This window comes from Heptranchias perlo, chromosome 18 (genome assembly GCF_035084215.1).
Source record: "Heptranchias perlo isolate sHepPer1 chromosome 18, sHepPer1.hap1, whole genome shotgun sequence".
Taxonomy (NCBI): domain Eukaryota; kingdom Metazoa; phylum Chordata; class Chondrichthyes; order Hexanchiformes; family Hexanchidae; genus Heptranchias; species Heptranchias perlo.
Window position 1 is genome coordinate 1,197,290 of NC_090342.1, and position 19,270 is coordinate 1,216,559.

The 19,270-nt window shown below is 43.6% G+C and overlaps 1 protein-coding gene across 2 annotated transcripts in view; it reads left to right on the forward strand.

Moving 5' to 3' along the window:
* cry1b (cryptochrome circadian regulator 1b) overlaps nt 1-19,270 on the forward strand; it is a 48,520-nt gene that overhangs the window by 13,816 nt on the left and 15,434 nt on the right. For both annotated transcript variants that reach the window (XM_067999191.1, XM_067999190.1), the window contains exons 4-8: nt 2,596-2,771; nt 13,318-13,406; nt 13,736-13,876; nt 15,334-15,645; nt 16,472-16,623. In XM_067999191.1, the coding sequence (XP_067855292.1) occupies nt 2,663-2,771; nt 13,318-13,406; nt 13,736-13,876; nt 15,334-15,645; nt 16,472-16,623 (803 nt within the window). In that variant the 5' untranslated portion in view covers nt 2,596-2,662. The remainder of the gene's footprint in view (nt 1-2,595; nt 2,772-13,317; nt 13,407-13,735; nt 13,877-15,333; nt 15,646-16,471; nt 16,624-19,270) is intronic.

Consider the following 19,270-nt stretch of genomic DNA (forward strand, 5'->3'; position numbering starts at 1 on the left):
CCAACGAGGTGTGAGTATCTGCGCTGGTGGATGGCTCGCTGTGACATGACTGTGAACCCTCAGAGGCCGGGAGCTCCTCTGAGGAATCGCCCTCTGCCGTCACTGCGGTCATTGAAGGGCCTGTAAGAGAACAGACGGCAATATTAAGCATCATCACAGATGTGTCATGTTGCGATGAGCATACTGAGGTGTTGAACATGGCAAGCATTGTTAACATCAATTCATGTTGTGTGTGATGAATGTTAAAGTTGTGTCACCAGACGTTTGTGGGGTGCCGGTCTCGCCATCCCCGACGGACAGGCACTCGAGCGTCGGCTGATCTCCAGCGCCTCCTCCTCCGCGTCTGTGAGGATACGACTTGTTGTGGCCCCCCCTCCAGTCTTCACCCTCTCACGTGCATTTTGCGCCCCTTCTCCTAGAAGGGGAGAAAGAACAGACATGTGAGTGAGTGATGGTGAAGTGGCCAACCGATGAATGCATAGCTTTGGGTGAGGCTGACCGTGAAAGAGATGCATCAGAGGGTGAGACAGAGCCATCACATTGGATGAGGATTGGGGTGAGTGGCAGTGGTGGGGTGACTAATGGGGAGGTTCAGGAATTTTTAAAAATTCGTTCATGGGATCTGGGCGTCGCTGGCGAGGCCAGCATTTATTGCCCATCCCTAATTGCCCTTGAGAAGGTGGTGGTGAGCCGCCTTCTTGAACCGCTGCAGTCCGTGTGGTGAAGGTTCTCCCACAGTGCTGTTAGGAAGGGAGTTCCAGGATTTTGATCCAGCGACGATGAAGGAACGGTGATATATTTCCAAGTCGGGATGGTGTGTGACTTGGAGGGGAACGTGCAGGTGGTGTTGTTCCCATGTGCCTGCTGCTCTTGTCCTTCTACGTGGTAGAGGTCAGGGGTTTGGGAGGTGCTGTCGATGAAGCCTTGACGCGTTGCTGCAGTGCATCCTGTGGATGGTGCACACTGCAGCCACGGTGCGCCGGTGGTGAAGGGAGTGAATGTTTAGGGTGGTGGATGGGGTACCAATCAAGTGGGCTGCTTTGTCCTGGATGGTGTCGAGCTTCTTGCGTGTTGTTGGAGCTGCACTCATCCAGGCAAGTGGAGAGTATTCCATCACATTCCTGACTTGTGCCTTGTAGATGGTGGAAAAGCTTTGGGGAGTCAGGAGGTGAGTCACTCGCCGCAGAATACCCAGCCTCTGACCTGCTCTTGTAGCCACAGTATTTATATGGCTGGTCCAGTTAAGTTTCTGGTCAATGGTGACCCCCAGGATGTTGATGGTGGGGGATGCGGCGATGGTAATGCTGTTTGCAAATAAGGTTCTGTTCATGCCAACTGATTTGTATAAAGAACTTTTTTGAAAAAGGGAACCAGTTTCAAGTTGTCAGTTATAAATGGCCTGTTGTGTACACAGGATGCAAGTAAGACCTTGCAATATCAAAGTAATTTTGTAGCTCGTCTCAGCTGTACTCAACTGCTCCTGGTTAGCTGTGGTTTCCCAGGTTGCGAAACGTACCTTTGCTATCTTTAAAGCTAACCATGTATAAATGCTGTGGTTACTCTCTGAATCACTCTGCAGACGTGTACTCTCTGACTGCCCGATCTCGCACCACACTGAGAGTCTGGAATAGCACTGACTGTTCTTTATATGCTGGGCTTGTCTGTTTGAACTTGGTGAGCTAAACAGCATAGAAAATGTCTGGTCTTGGCACTCTCCCACTGATGAGCTCAGCAATGGAGAATAATGTTTGGGTTGGTGGGGAGCTATTACAGCATTTATGAGGCCAGTTTTAAACTGTGCAAGTAGTACATGTGGCAGCCTGGGAGATCTACCAACTGACTGAAGAGGCCAGGGGAACAGGCTAGATACAGGTGGGTGGAACCACAACATTACTTCGATATATCAGAATCAAATTCAGAACAAGGTAATGCTAGGAACGGGTGGTAAAATTGTATTCAGAAGATGAATGTACATAATATCTGAACATCTGTATAAAGTCTTGTGAATGAATCATTTTGTCAAGTTTTTTTTTAAAAAGTAATGTTGTGAACTTGCAGCACTTGATTCCTGACACTGGATGCTGCTGGAGGATTTACATTGCTCATTTGGAGTTTCTGGTAACAGAAACGGGGCACCTTGAATAACTGGAAACCAGTTCGAATAGCCCCCTCTCATTTCAGAAAGTAGCGGACATGTTCCCAAACGTTTATTAATAAAACTATTGCCAGTATTTAGGAGATGTTACAAAGAGCACAGCTTGATTTCTTCCATTATTTTAACTTGCTGTCATTCAGAAAAATGCCTCACCTTTTTCCCCCCAGTCTTTCCCATTCTTCTTTCTCTTTCCATGACACCCCCCCTCCACCCCGAACAACGTGTAGTGCTGCAAGTATTATGCTTTTAAACTTCATAATTAAAGTTTTTAATAGCGGAAGTTGATTTGAATTGTATCTTTGATTTAAAAACCGATTTGTTTTAATTAGTCTCTGTGCTTGACATGAATTAATGGTACAGAGCAGAGGTCTATGCAATTTACTTAATCTAGATTTATCATGGCCTTGTCTCATCAGCAATTGAACTTGTTTCTTTAACAGGATCATCGAACTAAATGGTGGACAGTCACCTCTAACGTACAAGCGTTTCCAGACACTTATAAACCGAATGAAATCTCTAGAAATGCCTGTAGAAAAGATCACTGGAGAGAGCATGGGAAAATGTACAGCACCTGTCCTTGATGACAAGTATGGAGTCCCATCGTTGGAAGAATTAGGTATGAACCAAAAAATATTTCAAAACTCTCTTCTGGTCATTCGCATTGCCTGAAGAGTTTAAATTAAACTATAATCGTGTTTGGAGCAGAATTTCGTTTTTATTTAAAGTTTGGTTGAGGCAGACACCATTGCAGCTTATAAGGGAAAAGTGGATAAATGGTTTGAGCAGAGGGAGATACAGGGCTATGGGGAGAGAATGGGGCATTGGGAATAGTTTTGCATTGTGTAGACATGTTGAGCTGAATGGTCTCCTGTGCTATAAACTTCTGTAGTTCTTTAGTGTGTTACATTTCTGGTTCCCCTCTTTTCACCCCCCATTTGGCCATTCTCTTCCCTGCCCCCCCCTGCAATTTCCTTCATGCTGACATGTTGCCAAGCCACTGATCTCCTGTTTCCTCTATGGTGTTGATTTGTGCTGTAGCAAAGTATCCTGTTTAGATATATATTCAGATTAATTTGTACCTGATATTTGTTTTGCACAAGCTTTATTGTCAGGTCTGGGCTCTGCATATCTTGTGCCAGGAACCCACAGCAAGTACCAGTGGTCAGTTTGTTCAGTGGACCAAACTCACTTGGTGCGTTGCCCATTTTTTTGTCTTAGGATAGCTAAGCCCTCTAGCAGCAGAGATTTGGTACTGCAACATTGTACGGTTCTTTATTTCTGTTCTAGTTTTTGTTTAAATTTCTCAGGAATGTAAAAAAAAGTTAAATCCAGGTAAAAGTCAAATAAAAATAATCTATTAATGGTAAAAATGGGAAGGGCAATTCAGTCTTGCAAAGGAAGCTCAGTAAAAACGTTTGCTCACCACTCAACAGTGTTCTAGATGGAAGATCAGGAAAAAGACAGATCTGACTATTGTGCGATCTCCTCATGCAGTTTTAAAGTGTTTTCTTTCTACACTTGTCTATTCATCTCTACTGCTTATACTGCTTCTTCATGACTTCCAAAGCAATAACTTCCCTTTTAAGCAGCTTTAACTTAGCAGAATTAAATCATTGATTTGGTCACACTGACTGAAGTAATTTCCACTAAGATGAAAATTGCAGTTGAAACTTCATCTGTAAATTTTAGTTGTCCGATTTAGTCCAAGGCAGTGAGTACCTCTGGTTCTTGAATAGTCAAGAAGGGCTCATTGAGTATTTCAACAACAACAGCTTGCATTTATATAGTGCCTTTAATGTAGTAAAACATCCCAAGGCACTTCACAGGAGCGATCATGAAACGAAATTTGATACCGAGCTACATAAGGAGATATTAGGACAGTTGGTTTTAAGGACTGTCTTAAAGGAGGAGCGCAAAGTAGAGAGGTGGAGAGGTTTATCATAGAATCATAGAAAGGTTACAGCACAGAAGGAGGCCATTCGACCCATCTAGTCCGCGCCGGCTCTATGCAAGAGCAATCCAGCTAGTCCCACTGCCCAGCCCTATCCCTGTAGCCCTGCACATTTTTTCATTTCAAGTACTTATCCAGTTCCCTTTTGAAGACCATGATTGAATCTGCCTCCACCACCCCCTCGGGCAGTGCATTCCAGATCCTAATCACTTGCCGTGTAAAAAAAAGTTTTTCCTCATATCACCTTTGGTTCTTTTGCCAATCACATTAAATCTATGCCCTCTGGTTCTTCACCCTTCCACCAATGGATACAGTTTCTTTCTATCCACTCTGCCTAGACCCTTCATGATTTTGAATACCTCTATCAAATCTCCTCTCAACCTTCTCTGTTCCAAGGAGTCGAATCCCAGCCTCTCCAGTCTATCCACGTAATTTAAGTCCCTCATCCCTGGAATCATTCCAGTAAATCTTTTCTGCACCCTCTCTAAGGCCTTCACCTCCTTCCTAAAGTGCAATGCCCAGAAATGGACACAATGCCCCAGTTGTGGCCGAACCAGTGTTTAATAAAGGTTCATCATGACTTCCTTGCTTTTGTACTCTATGCCTCTATTTATAAAGCCCAGGGGACCCCGTATGCTTTTTTAACCACTTTCTCACCCTTTCCTGCCACCTTCAATGATTTATGCACGAACACCCCAGATCCCTTTGTTCCTCCACCTCTTTTAGAATTGTGCCCTCGAGTTGATATTGCCTCTCCTCATTTTTCCTGCCGAAATGCATCACCTCGCATTTTTCCGCGTTAAACTTCATCTGCCATGTGTCCGCCCATGCCACCAGAGTGTCTATATCCTCTTGAAGTCTATCGCTATCCTCCTCACTGTTCACTACTCTTCCAAGTTTTGTGTCATTCGCAAATTTTGAAATTGTGCCCTGTACTCCCAAGCCCAAGTCATTAATATATATCAAGAAAAACAGTGGTCCCAGCACCGGCCCCTGGGGAACACCACTGTACACCTCCCTCCAGTCCGAAAAACAACCATTCACCACTTCTCTCTGTTTCCTGTCATTTAGCCAATTCTGTATCCATGTTGCTATTGTCCCCTTTATTCCATGGGCCACAATCCTAATAACAAGCCTATCATGTGGCACTTTATTACACGCTTTTTGAAAGTCCATATACACCACATCAACTGCATTGCCGTCATCTACCCTCTCTGTTACCTCATCAAAAAACTCAATCAAGTTGGTTAAACACGATTTGCCTTTAATAAATCCATGCTGGCTTTCCCTATTCAATCCACACTCGTCCAAGTGACTGTTAATTCTGCCTCAGATTATCGTTTCTAAAAGTTTCCCCGCCACTGAGGTTAAACTGACTGGCCTGTAGTTGCTGGGTTTATCCTTCCACCCTTTTTTGAACGAGGGTGTAACATTTGCAATTTTCTAGTCCTTTGGCACCACCCCCATATCTAAGGATGTTTGGAAGATTATGGCCAGTACCTCCACAATTTCCCCCCTTACTTCCCTCAGTATCCTAGGATGCATCCCATCCGGACCGGGTGACTTATCTACTTTAAGTACAGCCAGCCTTTCTAGTACCTCCTCTTTCTCAATTTTTAGCCCATCAAGAATCTCAACTATATCTTCCTTTCCGAGACTCTGGCAACATCTTCTTCCTTGGTAAAGACCAACGCAAAGTACTCATTTAGGGAGGGAATTCCAGAGCTTAAGGCCTAGGCAGCTGATGGCATAGCCGCCAATGGTGTACCGATTAAAATCGGTGATGCGCAAGTGTATTTCTGGGGTGACCAGGTCTATGATTAGATCCATTTAAAGAAAGAAAGACTGGCATTTATCAAAGCGCCTTTCACAACCTCAGGACGTCGCAAGGTACTTTATAGCCAATGAAGTACTTTTTGAAGTGTAGTCACTGTTGTAATGTAGGAAACGCAGTAGCTAATTTGCGCACAGCAAGATCCCACAAACAGCAATGTGATAAAAGACCGGATAATATGTTTTTAGGTGTTGGTTGAGGGATAAATATTGGCCAGGACACTGTGGAGAACTCCCCTGCTCTTCATCAAAAGAGTGGGAAGGAGATAGAGGAGCAAACTTGCAGGCAAATTTCAGAAAGATGCAAAAACTATAGAGTAGTGATAATGGGGGACATCATTTATCCTAATATAGACTGGGATAGTAATAGTGTAAAGGGCAAAGAGGGGGAGGAATTCCTGACATTTGTACAAGAGAACTTTCTTGATCAAAGTGTTTCCAGCCCACCGAGGAAGGAAGCAGTGCTGGATCTAGTTCTGGGGAATGAAGTGGAGCATGTTTCAGTGGGGGAACAGTTATCATAGAATCATAGAAGAAGTTACAACATGGAAACAGGCCCTTCGGCCCAACATGTCCATGTCGCCCAGTTTATACCACTAAGCTAGTCCCAATTTCCTGTACTTGGCCCATATCCCTCTATACCCATCTTACCCATGTAACTGTCCAAATGCTTTTTAAAAGACAAAATTGTACCCGCCTCTACTACTGCCTCTGGCAGCTCGTTCCAGACACTCACCACCCTTTGAGTGAAAAAATTGTCCCTCTGGACCCTTTTGTATCTCTCCCCTCTCACCTTAAATCTATGCCCCCTCGTTATAGACTCCCCTACCTTTGGGAAAAGATATAGAATCATAACATCAGTAGGTTTAGGATAGTTATGGGAAAGGACATGGAACAATCAAACCTAAAAATAATTAACTGGAGGAGGGCTAATTTCAGTGAGTTAAAAAGGGATCTGGCCCAGGTGGATTGGAATCAAAAATCGGTAAGCAAAACAGTAATTGAACAATGGGAGGCCTTCAAGGAGGAGATGGTTTGGGTACAGAGTAGACACATCCCCATGAGCAGGAAAGGAAGGGCATCCAAAGCTAGAGCTCCCTGGATAAGTAAAGATATAGAGATTAAAATGAAACAGAAAAAGGGGGCTTATGACAAATGTAGAGTTCATAATACAGTAGAGAACTAGACTGAATACAGAAAGTACAGAGGAGATCTAATAAGGGGAATAAGAGGGGCAAAGAGAGATTAGAAGAATATATTCACGGCTAACATAAAAGGGAACCCAAAAATCTTTTATAAACATATAAATAGTAAAATAGTAAAAGGAGATCTTCTTGTGAAGGCAGAGGGCATAGCTGAGGTACTAAATGAATACTTTGCATCTGTCTTCACTAGAAAGAAGAGGATGCTGCCATTGTAGCAGTAAAGGAGGAGGTAGTAGTGATATTGGATAGGATAAAAATAGACAAAGAGGAGGTACTTAAAAGGTTGGCAGTGCTCAAAGTAGAAAAGTCACCCGGTCCGGATGGGATGCACCCTAGGTTACTGAGGGAAGTAAGGGTGGAAATTGCCAAAGCTATAGCCACAATCTTGGAAACATTTTTGAGGGACATTATTAATCATCGTTTAGAAAGGCACGGATCAATCGAGGACACTCAGCATGGATTTGTTAAGGGAAAGTCGTGTCTGACTAACTTGATTGAATTTTTTGAGGAGGTAACATAAGGGGTCGATGAGGGTAGCGTGTTTGATGTAGTCCACGTGGATTTTAGAAAGGCTTTTGACAAGGTCCCACATGGCAGACTGGTCAGAAAATTAAAAGCTCATGGGTTCCAAAATTGGCTCAGTGGCAGGAAGCAAAGGGTGATGGTCGATGGGTGTTTTTGTGACTGGAAGGCTGTCCCTTGCGTTTTGTGGTATATATTACTGATTTAGACTTAAATGTAGGGGGCATGATTAAGAAGTTTGCAGATGATACAAAAATTGGCTGTGTGGTTGATAGTGAGGAGGAAAGCTGTAGACTGCAGGAAGATATCAATAGACTGGTCAGGTGGGCAGAAAAGTGGCAAATGGAATTCAATCCAGAGAAGTGTGAGGTAATGCATTTGGGGAGGGCAAACAAGGCAGGGGAATACACAATAAATGGGAGGATACTGAGAAGTATAGAGGAACAGAGGAACCTTGAAAGAATTCTACAGGTTCACCACCCTCCGAGTGAAGAAATTTCTCCTCATGTCCACAGATCCCTGAAGGGAGCAGGACAGGTAGATAAGGTGGTTAAGAAGGCATACAGGATACTTTCCTTTATTAGCCGAGGCATAGAATATAAGAGCAGGGACGTTATGCTAGAACTGTATAAAACACTAGTTAGGCCACAGCTTGAGTACTGTGTACAGTTCTGGTCACCACATTACAGACCAGTTAGCCTAACATCAGTGGTGGGGAAAATGCTAGAGTCTATTATAAAAGATGTGATAACAGAACACTTGGACAAAGTCAGCATGGGTTTATGAAAGGGAAATCATGCTTAACAAATCTACTGGAGTTTTTTGAGGATGTAACTAGTAGAATAGATAGGGGAGAACCAGTGGATGTGGTGTACTTGGATTTTCAGAAGGCTTTTGATAAGGTCCCACACAAGAGGTTAGTGTGCAAAATTAAAGCACATGGGATTGGGGGTAATATACTGGCATGGATTGAGAATTGGTTGACAGACAGGAACCAGAGAGTAGGAATAAATGGGTCTTTTCCCGGGTGGCACGCAGTGACTAGTCGGGTACCGCAGGGATCAGTGCTTGGGCCCCAGCTATTCACAATATATATCAATGATTTGGCTGAGGGAACTAAATGTAACATTTCCAAGTTTGCAGACGACACAAAGCTGGGGTGAATGTGAGCTGTGAGGAGGATGCAAAGAGGCTCCAATGTGATTTAGACAAGTTGGGTGAGTGGGCAAGAACATGGCAGATGGAGTAGAACGTTGGATAAATGTGAGGTTATCCACTTTGGTTGTAAAAACAGAAAGGCAGATTATTATCTGAATGGTGATAGATTGGGAAAAGGGGAGGTGCAACGAGACCTGGGTGTCCTTGTGCACCAGTCGCTGAAAGCGAGCATTCAGGTACAGCAAGCAGTTAGGAAGGTGAATGGTATGTTGGCCTTCATTGCAAGAGGATTTGAGTACAGGAACAGGGATGTCTTACTGCAGTTGTACGGGGCCTGGATGAGACCACATCTGGAGTATTGTGTGCAATGTTGGTCTCCTTATCTGAGGAAGGATGTCCTTGCCATGGAGAGAGTGCAACGAAGGTTTACCAGACTGATTCCTGGGATGGCAGGACTGACGTATGAGGAGAGATTGGGTTGACTAGGCCTATATTCACTCGAGTTTAGAAGAATGAGAGGTGATCTCATCGAAACATATAAAATTCTAACAGAACCGGACAGACTAGATGCAGGGAGGATGTTCCCAATGGCTGGGGAGTCCAGAACCAGGGGTCACAGTCTCAGGATACGGGGTATGCCATTTAGAACCGAGGTGAGGAGAAATTTCTTCACTCAGAGGGTGGTGAACCTGCGGAATTCTCTACCACAGAAGGCAGTGGAGGCCAAGTCATTAGATGTATTCAAGAAGGAGATCGATATATTTCTTAATGGTAAAGGGATCAAGGGATATGGGGAAAAAGCGGGAACAGGGTACTGAGTTAGACGATCAGCCATGATCATTTTGAATGGCGGAGCAGGCCCGAAGGGCCGAATGGCCTACTCTTGCTCCTATTTTCTGTGTTTCTATGTTTACTGGAAAGATGTGATTGCATTAGAGATGGTACAGAAGAGATTTACGAGGATGTTGCCAGGACTGGAGAATTGTAGCTATGAGGAAAGATGGGATAGGCTGGGGTTGTTCTCTTTGGAACAGAGGAGGCTGATTGGTGATTTAATTGAGGTGTATAATTTTATGAGGGGCCTAGATAGAGTGGATAGGAATGACCTACTTCCCTTCTCAGCGAGGTCAATAACCGGGGGCATAGATTTAAAGTAATTGGTAGAAGGATCAGAGGGGAGTTGTGGATGATTTTTCACCCAGTGGAACTCACTGCCCGAAAGAGTCGTAGGGCCGAAACGCTCATTGCTTTTGAAAAGTATTTGGATGTGCACTTGAAGTGCCATAACCTACAGGGCTACGACCAGGAGCTGGAAAGTGGGATTAAGCTGGATAGCTCTTTTTCAGCTGGCACAGACACGATGGGCCGAATGGCCTCCTTCTCTGCCATAAATTTCTACAATTCTAATCTTCCAATCCTCCTTGGATATGGGAGTGGGGCCAGAGGATTGGAGGATTGCAAATGTTACACCCCTATTCAAAAAAGGGGAGAGGGATAAACCCGGCAATTACAGGCCAGTCAGCCTAACGTCAGTCGTGGGGAAACTTTTAGAGACAATAATCCGGGACAAAATTAATCAGCACTTGGAAAAATATGGGCTAATAAATAAAAGTCAGCACGGATTTGTTAAAGGCAAATCGCGTTTGACAAACTTGATTTAGTTCTTTGATGAAGTAACGGAGAGGGTTGATGAGGGTAGTGCGGTTGATGTGTATATGGACTTTCAAAAAGTGTTTGACAAAGTACCACATAATAGACTTGTTAGCAAAATTAAAGCCCATGGGATTAAAGGGACAGTGACAACGTGGATACAAAGACTAGAGGACAGAAAGCAGAGAGTGGTGGTGAACGGATGTTTTTTTAGACTGGAGGGAAATATACAGAGGTGTTCCCCAGGGGTCAGTATTAGGACCACTGCTCTTTTTGATATTTATTAATGACCTGGACTTGGGTGTGCAGGTTATAATTTCAAAGTCTGCAGATGACACGAAACTCGGAAATGTAGTGAACAATGTGGAGGATAGTAACAGACCTCAGGAGGACAGAGACAGACTGGTGAAATGGGCAGACACATGGCAGATAAAATTTAATGCAGAGAAGTGTGAAGTGATACATTTTGGTAGGAAGAATGAGGAGAGGCAATATAAACTAAATGGTACAATTTTAAAGAGGGGGTGCAGGAACAGAAACACCTGGGGGTGTACATACACAAATCTTTGAAGGTGGCAGGACACGTTGAGAAGGCTGTTAAAAAAGCATATGGGATCCTGGGCTTTATTAATAGAGGCATAGAGTACAAAAGCAAGGAAGTTATGCTAAACCTTTATAAAACAATGGTTCGGCCTCAGCTGCAGTATTGTGTTCAATTCTGGGCACCGCACTTTACGAAGGATGTGAAGGCCTTAGAGAGGGTGCAGAGGAGGTTTACTAGAATGGGTCCAGGGATGAGGGACTTGTTATGTGGGGAGACTGGAGAAACTGGGGTTGTTCTCCTTACAGCAGAGAAGGCTAAGAGGAGATTTGATAGAGGTGTTCAAAATGATGAACTTGACAGAGTAAATAAGGAGAAACTGTTTCCAGTAGCAGAAGGTCGGTAACCAGAGGACGTAGATTTAAGGTGACTGACCAAAGAACCAGAGGCAATATGAGACTTTTTTTTTGCACAGCGAGTTGTTCTGATTTGGAATGCACTGCCTGAAAGGCGGTGGAAGCAGATTCAATAATAACTTTCAAAAGGGAATTGGATAGATACTTGAAGTGAAAAATTTTTCAGGGCTCTGGGGAAAGATCAAGGGAGTGGGACTAATTGGATAGCTCTTTCAAAGAGCCGGCACAGGCACGATGGGTCTCCTTCTGTGCTGTATCATTCTATGATTCTATGAAATAGTGCTTTGGGATCTTTTACGTCCACCTACCAAAAATGGCACCTCTGACAGTACAGGTAAGTGCCAGGCAATGACCATCTCCAACAAGAGAGAGTCTAACCACCTCCCCTTGACATTCAACGGCATTACCATCGCCGAATCCCCCACCATCAACATCCTGGGGGTCACCATTGACCAGAAACTTAACTGGACCAGCCATATAAATACTGTGGCTACGAGAGCAGGTCAGAGGCTGGGTATTCTGCGGCGAGTGACTCACCTCCTGACTCCCCAAAGCCTTTCCACCATCTACAAGGCACAAGTCAGGAGTGTAATGGAATACTCTCCACTTGCCTGGATGAGTGCAGCTCCAACAACACTCAAGAAGCTCGACACCATCCAAGGTAAAGCAGCCCGCTTGATTGGCACCCCATCCACCACCCTAAACATTCACTCCCTTCACCACCGGCGCACTGCGGCTGCAGTGTGTACCATCCACAGGATGCACTGCAGCAAGTCGCCAAGGCTTCTTCGACAGCACCTCCCAAACCCGCGACCTCTACCACCTAGAAGGCCAAGAGCAGCAGGCGCATGGGAACAACACCACCTGCACGTTCCCCTCCAAGTCACACACCATCCCGACTTGGAAATATATCGCCGTTCCTTCATTGTGGCTGGGTCAAAATCCTGGAACTCCCTTCCTAACAGCACTGTGGGAGAACCGTCACCACACGGACTGCAGCGGTTCAAGAAGGCGGCTCACCACCACCTTCTCGAGGGCAATTAGGGATGGGCAATAAATGCTGGCCTCGCCAGCGACGCCCACATCCCGTGAACGAATAAAAAAAAAACAGCACTCCCTCAGTCCTACACTGGAGGGTTAGCCTAGATTATGTGCTCCCCAGAGTGGGACTTGAACTCTCAACCTTCTGAATCAGAGGCAACTGTGCTACCAACTAAGCCACGGCTTAAAATACCCACACAGTCTTGTAAACCATAACTCTGCATAATATCCGCAGCCCATATAATCAGAGTTAACAAAGTACATGTTAAGAAATTTTTCCCAGGAATTCATTAGTTCTGCTTTATATTGGTGCGAGCAATGACCAAGCAAAGTTCTTTATCTTTAAATTATTTACTCCTCAATGCATCTTTTAGTACCAACTAGCCTTATAGTACTGAATCATGTGAGGAGGTTACCCGTATAGGATTGGATTTACTTGAGCTTCTCTTGGGTTCCATGAACTAGTCACCTCTTACCTCACCCGGGTGGTCATTGTATGAGCTTAGACAGTGAATGTTAGCAGACTGCGACTGCAGGAATATCAAAACTGAGTCTCATCCAGTCCCTAGCAGATGTTCACATACGCACACCTCCGCCTCCAGTAACAGTCTCTAGTTAGTGAGTGGGAATAATGATTGTTATTCATCATTAATCCAGAGATGATGAGATGATTGTGACTCTAATCTCACCAAGTCTAAGATCAGCCAAGACTGGCAATCAAACTTGGGACTGTGTGATGTTGGCGGACCCCTAGAGATCCTCCTTTACCCATTTATTGCTATTGCTACCTATAATTGCTGCTATAAAGCAGTTGTTTATTTTTAACCATGCTTTTCTGTTCTTAGGCTTTGATACAGAAGGTCTCCCTTCAGCTGTGTGGCCAGGTGGTGAAACAGAGGCTCTTACTAGATTAGAAAGACATTTGGAGAGAAAAGTAAGAAATAACCCTCTTGTGAAAGGAATACTCAATCCTAGCTATGAATGAAAAATAAAAGTGAACACTAAGATCAGTCAGTAGTGAACACATGTAGAGTCCCATTGGTTGTGATTATCCAAGGAGTAGTCTCCCACACATAGTTTGAAAATGCTGCCATCATACTAAAAAATGATTAACTTATTAAAATGTGACTGGACCCTGAATATATTCTGCCTGTATTCCTAGAGCTGATGAATTAAGTGAACTGTGCATTTGTCCAGGGAAAAAGATGAATCAATAAAGCATTTAGCAAATCTTTCCAACTTTTTTTCTTCCATCTTTTTCAGGCCTGGGTAGCAAACTTTGAAAGACCACGAATGAATTCCAATTCACTGCTTGCAAGCCCTACTGGGCTAAGTCCATACCTGCGATTTGGTTGTTTGTCATGCCGCCTGTTTTACTTTAAGCTAACCGACTTATATAAAAAGGTACGGCTTGTAGAGATACACTTAGATTGTCCGTAAAAAGAGCAAAGCAATCCCTACAGCTTTCCCAACCTAAAATCGAATGTGAGGTGTTATAGCCACAGTTATGTTGTCAGTTGTATGAGCTGTGACTGCGATGAATTTCCATATTTATTCAGCATCCTCCACACAACCAGCTGATCGACATTCTGGAGAAGCTACTTGGTGGCTGATACCCCGGTGATGTTTCTGGTGTCAGTACATGCTGATGTCAGGCAGAATTGGCCCACACTGTACCCTGAAGTATAAAAGCCTGTATACGTGTTGGAGCAACACTTATTTTGATCTTTAGCACAAAAGGAACAGTAACAGAATTACTGTATGCACTCCCTGCAGGGAAGAGGGCAGTGTGTGCAGGATGCACCATAACAAAGAATGAGGAAGACAAGTTTGTTTTACCCAGTGACATGTAAAACAGCCACATGGAGTAAGCTTAGTTTTACAGAATAACACTGCCTGGACTTGGGTATGGGTGATAATGTCTTTGCTGGAACTGTCCTGACAGCTGCCTGTATCTTATCCCAAAAGCGTGTCTATCCTCTTGCTTTAGTTGATTAGTGTACAACTGTGTATGGGGTGCTGAACGATAAAAGCAAAATTACCTACCTTGTGTGGTCATCTTCATCGATTTAAGGTGCATTCTTTGCTTATTTGACTCACAAGGCCTTGCAGGGAGTTCACGTAGTAGTTTTTAGTTTTCTTACTCTTCTGTCGCTCGGTCAAAATAAAGTGCTGCTTCAGTGCATGAGCAGGGCTTTAATACTGCACGGCAGAAGGGATACCACTTGGCTTGGTGTTAACCTCACATTGGCTTGTACCATATCAGAAGTACCATTGGAATGAGGCCCACCACTCCAGTGATTTTTCCAGAACATTGTGCAGCTGGTTCACTTCCGGCAGAGATGCATCATTGAAGATTATTATTCACTGTTCTGCACATTAATGGACATGGGCAAGATTTTCTCTCCAGCTGCTGGCATCAAGTGTAACAATTACCTGTCCATATACTGTGCACTGGGGCTGTGCAGAGTAGATGTTTTGAGTCTGATTATTTTTTGGGGGGGCACAGATTTATTATTGGCAAACACACAGCTGAAAAAAAGATCAGGATAAAGGATCCTCAAAAGATTCAAGAGACTCCCAGAGAATTGGAGTAAACTTAAATAGTGGGAATAAGATCAGTCTCCATTGCTGTCGGCCCTGCTACCACGGGGAAATTGAGTAGAAAGCTGTTTGTGTCGGTCCCATGGAGTAACTCTACCACTGGTACCAGAAAAGTGAAAATTTAATTTCTTTTTCTTCACTGCCAGCAGCAACAATTGGGTTAACATAGGATTACTGTGCCTATAGTGAAATTATCAATATTCGGTACCTGTCAGCAACGTGGATATGTTGAGAACTTCCCCCTCTTTTCTCCACAGGTGAAGAAAAACAGCTCCCCTCCTTTGTCTCTCTACGGGCAGCTGTTGTGGCGTGAATTCTTCTATGCAGTTGCTAGTAACAACCCCAGGTTCGATAAAATGGAGGGAAATCCTATTTGTGTTCAGATTCCATGGGACCGGAATCCTGAGGCTTTGGCTAAGTGGGCAGAAGGGAGGACGGGATTTCCTTGGATTGATGCTATAATGACGCAGCTCCGTCAGGAAGGATGGATCCATCACTTAGCCCGGCATGCAGTGGCTTGCTTTTTGACGAGAGGCGATCTCTGGATTAGCTGGGAAGAAGGAATGAAGGTAACTTTGAATTATAGTGGACAGTAAAGTTGGGTTTTCTTTCCTGTGATGGTTTTTTATTTTATTTGATAGCACTGCTTATAGTTTTGGGCATGTACTGTTACCCACAGGTTATCTGCCAAAGTGATTTACCTGAAGCCACTTGTAATTCACAATACAAGATTGCTCTTAGGGTAATTTAACATTTCATTTTTTTGACCCATTTTTCTCTGCTGAAAGTGTAATTCCTGTTGCTATTTGGTTTCATGAGTACTGACGACCCAGTGCTTTGTCCATCTGCGATCTTCCTTCAAATGTAAACCTGGCCAATGAGTATTGGCAGGCTGTTTGACCTTGTGAGGCATCACAGCCTAGCCAGTCCTGTCTTCATCCAACAATTGCCAGCAGGTCTCCAGGTATCGAACCCACATGTTCCATTTCTTTCTCTTTCCAACCCCCACCCAGCCCATGGTACATTTCAACGAGAGATGTAAAATATTGGAATGAGAAACCGATTCAGGTAGTGTCTTTATTGAAACTATGAAGAAGCATTCACTTTGATAAATGATTTGTAATAATGAAAACTGGCTTTCCTAAATACAGGCATTTTCGAAAGTTTCACTGAAGTTGGAGAGTAGTTTTTATGAATTTGCTATTCTGATGCAGAGTTCAAAATTTTAATAGGTGCAAAAATCCTGCAGCCAAATTAATGAACGTGCGCTCCTGGCACGTGAAACTGTACCGGGAGTGTGAATTTATAAACTTTACCCTTGATTTCACAATTGTGCTGCTCCAGATTTGACCATTCTTTCAGATAACACCTTATTGCACTTTGTTGTTTTTGCAGGTATTTGAAGAGTTATTACTAGATGCTGACTGGAGTGTAAATGCTGGAAGTTGGATGTGGCTGTCCTGCAGCTCCTTCTTCCAACAGTTTTTTCATTGCTACTGTCCTGTGGGTTTTGGACGTAGAACTGACCCTAACGGAGATTATATCAGGTACTTAATGCTTATCTGTTTTGAGGTAAAAGAATATTTGATGGGTGTCATCCTGTGGGTGATTGCATTGACATTCTGGCTTTCACTGAAACTTGGCTCACCTTGGCAACACCTTGCCTCATAACAAAGCCTCTGTGCCTGGCTATACTTTCTACCATACAATTATAGAACACAGAAAGGTTACAGCACGGAAGCAGGCCATTCGGCCCATCGAGTCCGTGCTGGCTCTATGCAAGAGCAATCCAGCTAGTCCCACGCCGTAACCCTGCAAGTTTTTTCTTTTCAAGTACTTTTCCAGTTCCCTTTTGAAGGCCATGATTGAATTTGCCTCCACCACCCCCTCAGGCAGTGCATTCCAGATCCTATCCACTCGCGGTGTAAAAAAGCTTTTCCTCATGTCACCTTTGATCTTTTGCCAATCACCTTAAATCTATGTCCTCTGGTTCTTGACCCTTCAGCCAATGGGAACAGTTTCTCTCTATCTACTCTGTATAGACCATTCGAATAGTCGAATCTGAAACTAGGGTCCTGAATCTAAATAAAGGAAATTACGAAAGTATGAGGTGCGAGTTGGCTATGATAGATTGGGGAACTTTACTAAAAGGGATGACGGTGGATAGGCAATGGTTAATATTTAAAGAACGTGTGCAGGAATTACAACAATTATTCATTCCTGTCTGGCGCAAAAATAAAACAGGAAAGGTGGCTCAACCGTGGCTTACAAAAGAAATTAGGGATAGTATTAGATCCAAAGGGGAGACATATAAAATTGCCAGAAAAAGCAGCAAGCCTGAGAATTGGGAGAAGTTTAGAATTCAGCAAAGGAGGACAAAGAGATTGATTAAGAGGGGAAAAATAGAGTATGAGAGTAAACTATCAGGGAACATAAAAACTGACTGTAAAAGCTTCTATAAATATGTCAAGAGAAAAAGATTAGTGAAGGCAAATGTAGGTCCCTTACAGTCAGAAATGGGGAAAATTATAATAGGGAGCAAAGAAATGGCAGAACAATTAAACACATACTTTGGTTCTGTCTTCACAAAGGAGGACACAAATAATCTCCCACAAATGTTAGGGAACCAAGGGTCCAGTGAGAGGGAGGAACTGAAGGAAATCAGTATTAGTAAAAAAAATAGTGCTCGGGAAATTAATGGGGCTAAAGGCTGACAAATCCCCAGGGCCTGATAATCTACATCCCAGAGTACTAAAGGAAGTGGCCCTGGAAATAGTGGATGCATTGGTGATCATCTTCCAAAATTCTATAGACTCTGGAACAGTTCCTACAGGTTGGAGGGTGGCAAATGTAACCCCACTATTTAAAAACGGAGGGAGAGAAAGAACAGGGAATTACAGACCAGTTAGCCTAACATCAGTAGTGGGGAAAATGCTAGAGTCTATTATAAAAGATGTGATAACAGAACACTTGGAAGGCATTAACAGGATTGGACAAAGTCAGCATGGGTTTATGAAAGGGAAATCATGCTTAACAAATCTACTGGAGTTTTTTTGAGGATGTAACTAGTAGAATAGATAGGGGAGAACCAGTGGATGTGGTGTACTTGGATTTTCAGAAGGCTTTTGATAAGGTCCCACACAAGAGGTTAGTGTGCAAAATTAAAGCACATGGGATTGGGGGGAATATACTGGCATGGATTGAGAATTGGTTGACAGACAGGAAACAGAGAGTCGGAATAAATGGATTTTTCTCCAGGTGTCAGGCAGTGACTAGTGGGGTACCGCAGGGATCAGTGCTTGGGCCCCAGCTATTCATAATATATTTCAATGATTTGGCTGAGGGAACAAAATGTAACATTTCCAAGTTTGCAGACGACACAAAGCTGGGGTGGAATGTGAGCTGTGAGGAGGATGCAAAGAGGCTCCAATGTGATTTAGACAAGTTGGGTGAGTGGGCAAGAACATGGCGGATGCAGTATAACGTTGGATAAATGTGAGGTTATCCACTTTGGTTGTAAAAACAGAATGACAGATTGTTATCTGAATGGTGACAGATTGGGAAAAGGGGAGGTGCAACGAGACCTGGGTGTCCTTGTACACCAGTCGCTGAAAGCGAGATTTCAGGTGCAGCAAGCAGTTAGAAAGGCAAATGATTAAGAAAGGGAAGATAGATTATGAAAATAAATTAGCAAAAAATGTGAAAACAGATAGCAAGAGTTTCTATAGTTATATAAAAAGAAAAAGGGTGGCTAAGGCAAATGTAGGTCCCTTAGAGGATGAGACCGGGAAATTAATGGTGGGAAACATGGAGATGGCAAAAATGCTGAACAAATATTTTGTTTCAGTCTTTATGGTAGAGGACACTAAGAATATCCCGACACTAAGAATATCCCAACACTGGACAAACAGGGGGCTCTGGCGGGGAGGAGCTAAATACGATTAAAATCACTAAGGAATTGGTACTCAGTAAATTAATGGGACTCAAGGCGGATAAATCCCCTGGACCTGATGGCTTACATCCTAGGGTCTTGAGGGAAGTGGCAGTAGGGATTGTGGATGCTTTGGTAATAATTTTCCAAAACTCTCTGGACTCGGCAAAGGTCCCGGCAGATTGGAAAACTGCTAATGTAACATCCTTATTTAAAAAGGGTAGTAGGCAGAAGGCTGGAAATTATAGACCAGTTAGCCTAAC